This window comes from Cyprinodon variegatus, unplaced genomic scaffold, assembly GCF_000732505.1.
Source record: "Cyprinodon variegatus isolate N-32 unplaced genomic scaffold, C_variegatus-1.0 Scaffold316, whole genome shotgun sequence".
NCBI lineage: Eukaryota > Metazoa > Chordata > Actinopteri > Cyprinodontiformes > Cyprinodontidae > Cyprinodon > Cyprinodon variegatus.
Genome location: NW_015150769.1, coordinates 535,926 through 548,242, shown reverse-complemented (window position 1 = coordinate 548,242; position 12,317 = coordinate 535,926). Strand labels below are relative to the sequence as shown.

General features: G+C 42.8%; 1 protein-coding gene across 1 annotated transcript in view; it reads left to right on the top strand.

The window, feature by feature from the left end:
- gltscr1l (GLTSCR1 like) overlaps positions 1–8,789 on the top strand; it is a 10,666-nt gene extending 1,877 nt beyond the window's left edge. Inside the window, exons 2-12 of the mRNA XM_015384577.1 lie at positions 539–584; positions 770–818; positions 913–978; positions 2,514–3,746; positions 3,815–3,863; positions 3,959–3,999; positions 4,075–4,112; positions 4,211–4,356; positions 4,435–4,529; positions 4,720–4,822; positions 6,310–8,789. Of these exons, the coding sequence (XP_015240063.1) occupies positions 544–584; positions 770–818; positions 913–978; positions 2,514–3,746; positions 3,815–3,863; positions 3,959–3,999; positions 4,075–4,112; positions 4,211–4,356; positions 4,435–4,529; positions 4,720–4,822; positions 6,310–6,689 (2,241 nt within the window). The 5' untranslated portion in view covers positions 539–543 and the 3' untranslated portion in view covers positions 6,690–8,789. The remainder of the gene's footprint in view (positions 1–538; positions 585–769; positions 819–912; positions 979–2,513; positions 3,747–3,814; positions 3,864–3,958; positions 4,000–4,074; positions 4,113–4,210; positions 4,357–4,434; positions 4,530–4,719; positions 4,823–6,309) is intronic.
- The last annotated feature ends 3,528 nt before the right edge of the window (positions 8,790–12,317 follow it).

The window sequence follows — 12,317 nt, the reverse complement described above, 5'->3', positions numbered from 1 at the left end:
CTGATCTGCGAGTGAAACCTTGAAAGCTCGCGAGATCAGGATGGTCTCACGAGGCTAGGGAAGCAGGTCCAAACTGTTAGAATTGTATGATAGGAAATTGGTTTGCCTCTAAAATCAGCATAAAGTTTACAGCTTAAACCAGACCAACCTTAGAAGAATGTTCCCACTGTAAAGTACGGTGGTGATAGCATCATGCTGTGGGCTGTTTAGCTGCCAGCAGAACTGGTCGCTTTAATGATAGCTGATGGAAAGGTGAAGAAGCAGGAGGGGCCTCCGAACTTCGTCAGTGTTTCTGTGATACAGTTTGGAACAAAATGGAGCTGATTTAGGAACATTTAAGTTCCTGGTATGATGTCATAAAACCTTCAGCATCAGCCAGGTTATAGCGAAACATGTTTGAATTAAAAGCTTAATGATAAGCTGAACCACAGTCAGCGTTTAGCTAAGGTGAAACATCTCAGCTCTACTTCTGTACAATGTTTTAATGGATGCTGCAACATATTTCTATCTTCAGCTGCTGTTACTCCATCCGTTTCAGGTGTCATGGATGATGAAGACGATCGCCGTCTTCTGGATATTTTAGGGTAAACGAAACCCGGCCTGAAGCAAACGGCCTTTTCACACATTTTCTGTTTGTTAGAGGAAAGTTCAAACATTTCCAGGCCAAGCTAGCTGCTAGCCTTTAGCCCTCGCCATCATTTTAGTGTGTTAAACACCAATGGAAAAACAATGCATGAACTTCCAAGTCTCTCTTCTTTACCCTTTTTAGAGACGTGGAAGCGTTGAACGATTATCTCCATGGCAACAATAGCAAGTCTGTGAGTGGCTCTTCCTGAATGTTAAATGGTTGTAGATGTGTGGATTGGAGAAATGACTGACTCTGGTGGGTTTACCGTTCCGTTTCTTCAATAGATCGGAGAAGACGACGTAGCAAATGCAGCTTATGGGTCAGATGGATCGTTTTTCTCCAATGAGACAGTAAGTATGTAATGTTTCCTTCAAATAAAATACAGACGTGTTTCTGGAGGTCAGAGGCTGTGAGGGATGAAAAAGTTGACTTTTGTGGCCATAATTTTAGATTTAAACTAAATTATCAGCGAAAAATGGGATTCCTAATTTTGAATGTAAAGGAGTTAAATTTGGTATCAAAAATGGGGAATTTTTCTATAACATTTTCATTATTGGAAAATTCTTTATTCACAGGGGCAGATTCTTTAAAATCAAATCATTGGAAAATCATTCTGGCTTAAACATATAAATAAATGTACTCTTTATCAGACCATATTGTCCCAAAATTGAGAAAATTTCTATTTAAAAAAAAACAAATCTTGTCTTTAAATCTGTGTTTCTTTTTTTTCCCGTTATCTTCTGCAGGCCAGTTAGTTCTACGTCAGCCTGAACACCTAAATTCGGCCAATCATATATCAATGGTCATCTGTCAATCAAATGTTTTCAGTCATAGCATCTTGATTCATATGTCGCAGCTAATATACGCAACGGTTGAAACCAGAATCCTTTCCTTTCCCATTGAGTTGCGTCCCAGTGTTCACGGGGATGGACGTCTGTGTCTTCGGCAGGCGTAGAGCTAACAGAACTGGCAGCGTTGCGAGGCAAGGGCTCAAACATGTACGGCTGGAAGCCTTCTACACCAAACCAAGCTTCTGCCGCCCTGGCGTCCTCTTCCACAACATCTTCGTCCCCGCTTTCCTCCTGTAGATAAAAAATGGATGACGGAGGAGACTCATCCACGACCTCCGACACTAAACTCTCCTCCTCTTGCATGTTTCCGCTGTCCATAGCGTTCCTTGATAGCGTCGTTTCTAAGGCTACATCCTATTTTTTTGGACCATATGCAACCGTGCATGGGAATTCCTGTCATAGTGGCCGGCTGTCGCTACCCAATAGCGGCAACTAATAACAAAGATGGCGCAGGCAGTGGAGGAGGAGTTACGTGACCAACGGGAGCAAAAAGTAGTGATCATCTGTCCGAATTGTCAGTTAACTGAGTCCACTATATAGTCCCCGCTAGAGCGTGATTTAGGGCTCAGGGCGGACATTCGGAGTTTGGATGAGCTATGAGAACAGCAGAAGAGGAGAAATGGACTCGTGCACGCTCTCACACATGTTTAATAGGTGTTGCCTCTCGGGAACAGGTACCGTGTTCTGAATGTGCTTTTTTTTTAAGTGGAGAGGGCAGGTCTTTTTTAAAAAATCAGAAAATCCTCCACAATACCTTTTAACAGTAATTAAAACACTAGACTTGGTGTAAATGTATGGAAATAAATCGCATGATGAAAACGGTAAGACAATACAGTTGGTTTGAAATACAGTTCCTAAAGGACTTGGACTAGATGAAAAAAATTTAAGCGCAATATAATAAGTGAAACTTATTAAATAAATAGATTAAAATCTGAATAAAATAAGCCAAAGGAGTTAAAATGAGGAGGTCAAAAAATGTATTTTAATCTGAAGATGAGTTTTCAGTAACGGCGTCATTTCTTGGTGTCCTTCAGACCGGCTGCAACTCCGGCCTCAAAGATGGCTCCTCTGGAATGGCAGAGTTTGAGGAGGACCCGGCCGGGGCCGGCCTGCACCTCTCCAGTAGCCTCTCCTTCATGGAGGATGACCTGGAGGCGGGGGACTCCCCTGATGGGGCGGACCTTGAAGGAGAGGATCAGCCCTTCGACATCCTGCAGAAGTCCCTGCTGGAGGCAGACATCACGGAGCAGACTTTGGCCCAGGAGGCCTTGCTGGACTCCCAGCCTGCTCCAAACCTGGTGCAGGCTCCAGTGTCCTTCCCCTCCCAGCTGGTTTCTGGGGGTTATGGAGGCGGAGTGGTAACCACTGCGGCGGCCGCCTTCCCAGCAGGTCAGGTATTGCAAGGAGTGTCCCCCCTGGCCAACGGTTCTACTCAGCATATCCAGGTGTTGGGCTCGTTCGGCGGCGGCGGTGGAGTGATGACTCTTAGCGGCCTGGAAAGAACTCCTCAGATTGTTCTAAGGCCGGGGCTGCCCGTCGCTCCGGCGGGGAGCGCGGCAGCTGGTCAGGTCTTTGCCCCAACCCAAGGCCAGGTGAGCTTACCCTTCAAAAACATCCCCCTCCAAAACATCATCATTCAGCGCGGCCCTGGAGGGACGCAGGCCATCGTCAGACCAATCCAGCCCAAACCTCCTCCAGCCGGCTCTCAGACCGTCTTCAGCCTGGGGCTGCAGCCCCCGGCCTCCACCCTGGCTAACGTTCTCAACGCTAACGCCGTAGGACAGTACACAGCCAACGGTTCAATCGTGGTGCAGCCATCAGGGGATCAGCAACCAGTACCCACCCAGACCAGCATCACGCCGGGACAGTTCTTACTACCAAACTCTTTGACGCTTACGCCTTCCAGCTCCGTCCAAAACGGCTCCGCCATCTGCAATTCCAGTAGCTTAATCACCACCCAAAACACAATGCAGCTCGCAACAGGGCAGAGCTTCTCGGCGCCACCCGGAGGCCAGCTGATCCTGAACCAGGGGGTAGTGAGTGGGAGCGTAACGCAGACGTGGACGAGCGTTTCCTCCGCTCCGGTGCAGACGGCCTGCGCTCCTGGGCGGCTGACCCTGGTCGGCTCAGCGACCATTGGGATTGGAGGTCAAGGCCAGGCGTCCTCCTGTCCGGTGCAGCGCCTTCTAGTGACTCAAACGCAGAACTGCACTTCTCTCTCTCCTCTGCCCAGCAACATGGCGGCGGATCAGAAGGATTTCCGACAGGTACAGTCCTCAGAATCGGCTCTCGCTGCTTTGGTTTTCTCACCTGTTAACCGCTGTTTCCTCTGCAGAGTTCCTTATCGCCTGCGTTTAACCAGGCGCAGCCCAGCAGCATCCATGGTAACCATGACTAACTCCGCCCTCTGATGCCTTTTCATACATTCCAGTTTTCTCTGTCAATATTTGAACTCATCACTTTACTTTTCTGCCTTTAGCTCTGAAAACCATAACACACGATCCGACGCTAATTTCTGAGGTACGTTCGATGGGTTATTTGGTGGAATGACGCGACGGCCGCTGAAATGTAACAGCTTCTGTTTTGTTTTCGCAGAAGAGGATCGCCGGTCCAGCGCTTACAAGAACCGAGCAGTGAGATCTGTTGTCGTAATCTGATTTCCTTACGATTGGAGGGAGGGAGGGCTGCTTTGTTAAAGCGTTGTTTGTGTTTTTCCTCCTGAATGTTGAAGGATTCTTCACCGCCTGAAGAGGGACCACGCTGGCGTTCAGATCCCGAATCGGCGAAAGTTCTCGTCGGTTAAAGACGCGCTGGAAAGGCTGCTTTCTTACCACGTGTTCCAGGGCGCACCGCCGTGCCAGGACGAGTTCTCACAAGGTACGGCTTGAAAAACACAGAGCTTAACTTCGGTCGGCCAAGAGCGCAGTTCTAAACCGCGATTTTGACAATTCGCAGTGGACCAGGAGTTTGAGGACGTAGCGACTCAGGTGGTGACGAAGACCCAGACCATGATTAACAAATACAGACGGCTGCTGATGGTGGAGGCTGAAGTAAGTGATGGCGCTGAAGCTTATGGCCAAGAGTTCAAGGTGGTGATCTGATCCTTTCGCCTCTGAATGATTATTAGATTCTCTGTTTCCAACAGGAACCTTTGAAATCATTGTTCACCAAACAGATCAGATTAGTCTGAACATTGTTTTCTTACTCCGACTTTTCTTAAATATTTTTTTCTGTCTGCAGCGTTCGAGTCCTTCTTCAGAAATGGTGATGATTGACAGGACCTTCAACCAGGAGGAGCGCAGCAACCTGACACAGGACAAACGCACGGTGCTGGTGGATCCAGGTAGACTCCTGAAAATCATGGTCTCTGAAGCATTTTCCTAAAGTTCGAACAAACCTTTTCCTCCAGGAATATAGTTGGTGGCGTGCAGGTGGCGCAGTGGTTAGCGCGCATGACCCATGGATGGAGGCCTTAGTCATCGACACGGGCGACCCGGATTCAAATCCGGCCTGTAGTTCTTTCCTGCATGTCTCTTCCCCTTTCCTGTCAGCCTACTGTCCATAAAAACGAGCCGCTAGTGCCGTTTAAAGGTCGGCCGTCGGGCGGTGGTCGTTAAGAGGCTGATCGCACCTCGTTCCCCACTTTACATGACGCAGGATGCAAAATTCAGGTTAAATGGCAAAAAACTGCACAGTCTACGCCTGGCTTAACGACCTCCTCCCGATCAGGAATCTTAACGTCGGGAGAAAATCAAACATGTCTGAAATCCAGTCGGCGGTCGTGAGGTGTTCATGGTTAAATCCTGCTGTTGGGCCAGAAGTACGATCCGATTTACCAGAACCTTGAGCACTGAACATGTGCAAACAAGGGAGTTTTTCTTCTTCTTCTTCCAGGTTAACAAGTCAGAGTAGCGCTTTCTCACTGCGGAGCTGGGTCCGAAGTGGTTTTTAGACGTACAGTGTCAGGTAGATCGCAACAGAGCGTCAGGTCGCACATTGTGGGATCAAACATCATGAGCTGCGAACTTTTAAACCCTGCAGTTTCATCGTACAGTTTGAGCTGTAGCTGCGTGCAACGATTGGAAAAATCGCACCGTGTGTTCCCGGCTCAAATTAGTTGACTATTATTTCAATAATCGATTAATCCCTTTAATCGTTTCATTTTGTCTGAAATCTGCTTTTCCTCGTCAGACTAGATGTTAGCTTTAGCCAGGATCCATTGAATTTGGGTTTCTAACCTTTTTATCAGATTGTTCATCTAACTCGTAGCCTCGTGAGACCATCCTGATCTCGCGAGCTTTCAAGGTTTCACTCGCAGATCAGTCTGGAGACTCTCCGTTGAAGAAAATTTGGAGCCGTTCACCAAACGAACGTCCAATCAGCGTTGGCTTTGAGGCGGGTTGAGGTGTGACGCAACGAGAAGCGCGACAGTTCAGTCTAAAGAACATGGCGGCTTCAGCCGATGAAACTAGCGTTAGCGTGGCTATCGAGCAAGTTTTATGGGAATTACAGAGTATTTCTTCACTGAAAGAAGAGCAAAACACTGCTCTGGAGGCTTTTCTCAGAGGAAAAGATGTTTTTGCTCTTCTCCCGACTGGTTTCAGCAAGAGTTTGATCTATCAATTGGCTCCTCTTCGTCGTCGCTCTGTTAGTACGTCATATGCTTCGTTGATCTGATTGGTTTATTTGGCCCGTCTATCACCAACATAGGCCAATCAGCTAACCAGTATTTTCGCCCCTTCCCAAAATTACTTCAACGGAAGGTTTCCAGATGGATATGCGGAGCAAATCAGGTTATCTAACTGGTGCTTCTCTCTGCTCGGTTCCCAGACGGCTTTCTGGACGAGTTCTGCTGCGGGATGAAGTCCAGAGTTTCCCAGGACCCCGTCTCTTCGGAATCGGAGAACAGCTGGGACCAATCAGAACCGGGCTCTGTGGAGCCGCCGCACAGGACAGACTTTCAGCCCGGGTTTGAAGACCCGGGAGGGGGCGGGGTCACGGGACCGACAGACAGACTCCACCCGCCGCACTTAGAAATCCAGAAGGTTGCGGAACCGAAAAGGCCGCAGCAGAACCCCGACAGCTACGGCCAAGGTAAACACTCTGCAGGGGGGCAGCCCCCCCACCTCTCCCCCCGCCTCACCTCCCCCCCTCACCCAGACGCCGATTCTGCGCTGGAGGCCGCAGTCAACAGCATCCTGGAATGTTAAGACAGATTCTCCGCTTCATCCCTAAAGTCTGTGATTTGATTCTCTCTCTAGGTACCAATGCATCTTTTTTATTTTTATTTTTATTTGTTGTTCTCCAGTGTGGAGAAAGGTTTACTTTAGCGATACGCAGCCATGTAGCATTTGTGTCGTTTGTGTTTGAAGATTTCTGAAGGCATTAGGTCCAAGAAGCGTCGCAGGTGAAGGCGGGCGCTTCCGAGGATCCGGGAAAGTGTGCAATGCAGCAGCTCGACAGAACCTTAAACAGTTTGTGCCATTTCCTCTTCCCCCCAAACACACCATGACGACGACGATGAGTGCCTGACTCTAGGTTTTTACGCGTTTACAGACGCTCCAGACCAGAGAAAATGCAACGAAGAACCGTATTTTCAGAGTTTACGTCCACGTGATGTCATCCAGCGCTCAGCTGCTGCTCAGTAAATTAGAAAAAGTTGATTTGTTTCAGTAATTATGCTCCTAAAATGATACATTTCAAGTCTTGACTGGTTTACATTAAGGTTTACAGCCTGAAAAGCTGTATGCTGCTAATATGTTAGAGATTTACACTAGACCCCCCCCCTCCTCAGAAAGACTCTTGGATCTTTATCTGGAAACAAAATCTAGAAAAATTTTTCCTTCCACTAAACTTTCCCTTAACTTTCATTGAGAGCTCCTGACAGCCGCCTGGTTTAGGAATTCCTTTTCTTTCCAGGGATTCATTGGTCTCCTAAAAAAGTCCTGAGAAACGGAATGATCTTTCTGCCGGGATCAAGAAAACAAGCAGGAGAAACACACTTTCTGTTTAAATGATCTACTTTTATTTTGCGTTTTGAGCTTCTTTACTGAAATAAACAGGTTTTTCCAGATAGCAGCTGGAAGATGAACCTCAGAGCTCCATCAAACCCAACTTTCCCCCCTGGCCTTGCTGAACTCAGACATCTTTTAATACCTTAAAGGTTTACAAATCCTAAAACAATCCGTACAAAACTTTCAATTCTGAAGCCTTTTTTTTTTTTTTTACATTTCAACCTTAATTTCGGTGAAAATCCTTCCTCGGTTTTTGGCGGATTTTCTTTACCTTACAGGAGGAAAGGTTTCGGCTTTTCATCAGGTGTTAAATGGTTTCATTCTGGATCATATGTGTTCGTGTTTTAATTCTCTCCACCAGCACGTTGGCGTGCGTTTTACCGCACCGAGGTTACGGCCGTTTCGCCGCGGAGGAGCGCTTCGTCCTCCGGTTTTTCCCTCTGAGCAGCAGAACCAAAATCAAACGGTTTTTGTTCGGCTTTGGGGTCGGTTCACCCGTCATTCCTCTCTACCTCCATTTGGTATCGGTGAAGTTAAACACATTTCATTTATGTTCTTTTGTGGTAAAATATGGAACAAATAAATAAAAAAAAGCAATTATTTAAGTGATTCCAATAACTGATCCGATCAAAATAACAATTATATCCAATGATTATTACTCAGAATGTATGAAAAAAAAATCATTTCCTGTAAAGCTCCATTAAATCCTTCCTGTTTTTTTAGCCTAATTGGAGCTAAATCATATATTTTATTGATTTTTTTTCTCTCCATAACCTCCAGAAGGAGATTTATTTCCTTTCCAACAGCTGCTGCACTCAAAAAAACCAAGAATTGAAGCAAAGGATGTTTGCATTTTTCGCCCCCCTGCAGGATTCTGTGCCTCTGCTTTTTTTTTTCACACGCTGGTGAACTGTTGTGCGCTCTGGATGCACGTCACGCCCTCCGCTGGGAACCCACTGTGCTCCCTCTCCTCCTTTACTCCCTTTTATCGCAGTTTCTCGTTGGTTTTCATCTATTTTGTTTTCTCTGTATGTTTTTCTCACTTGATTTGTAAAGTTTTTTGTATAAAAAGTATGAAAAGTTAAATGTAAAATATTTATAATTTTGTATGAACATAAAAAAACTATTGTTTCACAAGAACAAAGAAAAATACACGAGTGAAAGATATTTTTTTTTATTGTGTTGGCTGAGAGGCGCGGTTCTATAGAAAAAGGAGAGGCTGTCGTTCCCTGGTTTGTAGCTAACGTGTGTTTTCACTACAGCAGAGAGGAACTCAACAATAAAGTCATTTTGAACACGGCGATAAAAGCAGGTCCGGCCTGACTGAGAAGCCTCTTCTGTTTCCCCCCCCCCCTCATTGCTATGCTGGGAGGGTTTTCCACTAATCGCACCGTCTGAGAGGAGGAAGCTGGAGCTGCAGGAAAACAGGTTTAAAACATAGAAAAGGTTTTCACTGAGATCAGCCTCTTTAGGTTAAATTCATTTTCAATCAAATCTATTGGATTCATTTAATCTGATCAAGCTTAACCCTTCATAGTGCACTCAGTGAAATACTTTGAAAATCTAAATTTTCAAGCCAATAGCGTGATTGGAATCCAACAAAAGTGCTTCTATAAAAAACTAGTGAAAACCACTTTTTTTTTTTGGTACATCACCGTAGAGCTCATTGGATCCTCTACAGCGGCTCTTAAAATGCATATAAAGAGCAGATTTACTATAATAAATACCAGTATTAAAAGCTTTAGTGTTTTTTTTATAAGATGGAAAAGAATTAATATTATTAAAAGAACCAGAAATATGTTTTAAAAGCCATTTTTCTTTGAATTAGCGTGGAAATTATGTGTTTTAATATTATTTTAAAAGCTAAAAATACATTTCCTTTCCCAGCTAAGTTGTTTTTTTTGAAAAAGTTATATTTTGGACCTCTAAATAACTTTTATCGGTCGTACTCGAAGCAAAATGGCTCTTTGGATATAAAAGGTTGCACACCGCTGTCTTAGAGGCATTAATGCTGATACTGGAACTGATATTTTTTAGTTTATAAACCTAAATATAATCGTTTACTAGACTTATTAACTTTTGAACTTTGCTTTTTTTTACTTTTCAACTAACTTGTCCTATAAAGGGGTTAGAAAAAACTTTTTTTTTTTAAAACCATCCTGAGCATCATGGTTCAGCAACAACTCAACAGTGACATCTAGTGGAGGCTGTGATGCTCTGCAGCCACTCTATTCACAATAAAAAATAAATCAAAAGATTCTAATTAAAGTTTCTAAACATAATGGTTTGAACTTCTGGACCTTTTCTGGGTTTAATATTTGTGCTTTAAAGCTACGAAACTTCATGCAGTGAAGAGAGGAGCGTCCAATCAGAACATTTTAAAGATCAGAGGCGTCAATTAGCAAAGAAATACTTTGTTCCCTTAAGTATAAATGTTGGCTATCTGTACTTTATTGGAGTAATTATTTTGTCCACAACTTTTTACATTTAATTTTTATTTTTTTTGCAATTACTCTACTTTCTACTCCTTAAGCCTTTATAGGACAAGTTAGCGTTTTTTGACACCAACATACATCTTACAAATGGAGTACCCCTAGCCTCGCGAGACCATCCTGATCTCGCGAGCTTTCAAGATTTCACTCGCTAATATGCGGAGCAAATCCATTTGGCGGAGTCAGGTTAGAGTCTCAAATTGAAAAGTTAAAAAGCAAAGTTAATAAGTCAATTAACAATTATATTTAATTTTATAAATAAAAAAATGTAAGTGCCAGTATCAGCATTAATGTTTTTCATTAATATGTTAAGAAAATAAATTTTCGCCATTAAAAAATATTCGTATTTTTTATGTTACAAAGATAATAAGGTCTTGTTCAGGATTCCAGTCACACTATTGGCTTCACTGGAAAAAAAAATCTAAATCTAGATGACTAATTTTTTTCTTAAAATAAGTGCATTTGTTGTTGAATTGAGGAGATAAAACAGACATTTTGCCAATGGAACAAGACAATTTACATTTAAAATAATAAAAAATAAAAACATTGCATGTCTTATTTCAACTGCATATTATTGAATATTAAAAATACTCATTCCACTGACAAACTATCTCATTTATCTGCTCAAATTAAGGATAAATACACTTCATTTAAGACATTTTTACTTATTTCTAGATTCTTTTTCCAGTGTTGAAATTTTGATTTTCAATGTATTTCACTGAGTGTCCTATAAAGGGATATATTTTAAAAACTGACTAATTAGTTGTTTTTTAATTTAAGCTCATTTTCATTGTGTCCTGTTCTTTTTAAAAAATAAAAAAATAAATAACCATCAAAATAAATAGTTTAATTCAGATAATTCATTTCTTTGTGGTTGGACTCGGTGCTGCCCCGACTTGTTGCTCACCAAATAACAAAATAGTTTTTTTGCAGATGATGCAAAGTTAAATTTGACACTTTTACTATTAGTTATAAAAACTAAGAAAATTAAGTCTGAGGAAGTTTTCATCCAGAATGGTAGAAAAATGTTCCTTTAATAGGGTAGAGCAGTAACTCTTCTGTCCTTAACATTACTTTTACTTTTATACTTGAAGTAGTTTTAAAAATGGTACTTTTGCACTTTCACTGGAGTAAAAAAGAAAGGTAGATCCTCTGACTTCTATTAAGGCATTTAAAGCAGTAGGGTTTTTAGTAAGTAAATAGTACTTACTAAGGAGTAATAAACATGAATACTTTTGACGCCTCTTAAAGATTGAGACACTGCAGATACAAACTCCGTAGGTCCTTATCTGCAGGAGGAGAACCATTAAAAGGCTTTTTGACGTAAAGATGCTGCATTCATTATTTTGTTTGCCTGGATGTCTGCATCACAGCGGCGTAGCAGGGAGGAGGACCACCTGTGGTTCTGCTGAGGTACCAACCGGACCGGCTTCTGGTACCTTTGGCAGGATGGGATGGAGCCAAGACCAAACGGAAAATTAAATCAGCATCTTCATGAAGCTGGGCGGTAAAAAGCAGCTGGATGTGGCCTGAAGCTGGTCCATGGCTGCACTGAGGGATCAGTTCAGGCTGCAGATCCCTGATCAGCATTTAAACACCTAAACTTTTAATTCATTTATGAAGTAAAATTGTAAAAATGGTCGGTTACGGTTCATTTGCCAGCATTTATCATACTCTCAGGGTTCAGATCCAGTTCTACAGGACCACTGGCCCCTGTTTGCCCCTGTCACACTGGACCTCCAGCATGTTAGATTCTGTGCCTCCTCTGGAATCTGAAATCATCCAAAGAGAGAAGTTTGGTTCTTGTTGGCCCAGGTCAAAGGTCACAGCAGGAGTCCAGCTCTTCAATGCATCAAACATGACCTTCAAGATTAATTTTTTCCTTCCACTAAACTTTCTGTGCTTCTGCTTGAATCCAGAACTGTTTTATTCTAGTTTTCTTCCTGCAAGTCCAGTCTGGGTATTTCAGACATGGTTGCCTTCATGGTCCAGGACCGTTTTCTCTCCAACAGAATTTCTGAAGACAGAATCTTCTTTGTTAGAAGAAAACGTAAATGGAAAATTAAAAAATTGCAATGCGGAATTAAAACTTTTTTAATTTAAAAATTTATTTTAATACTGTATTTTGTTATCTCAAGTTTAATCTCTTTCTATAGAATTTATATTTTCATAATTTTTCATCAAATTTATTTTTCAGATTGGGTTTCAAATGCCTTTTAAAAGTCTCTAAAAATGTTGCTAACATGCAGACCAATAGAAACGCATCGTTGCTCCTTGTATATGTATGTATATATATATATACACATATATATACACATATATATACACATAT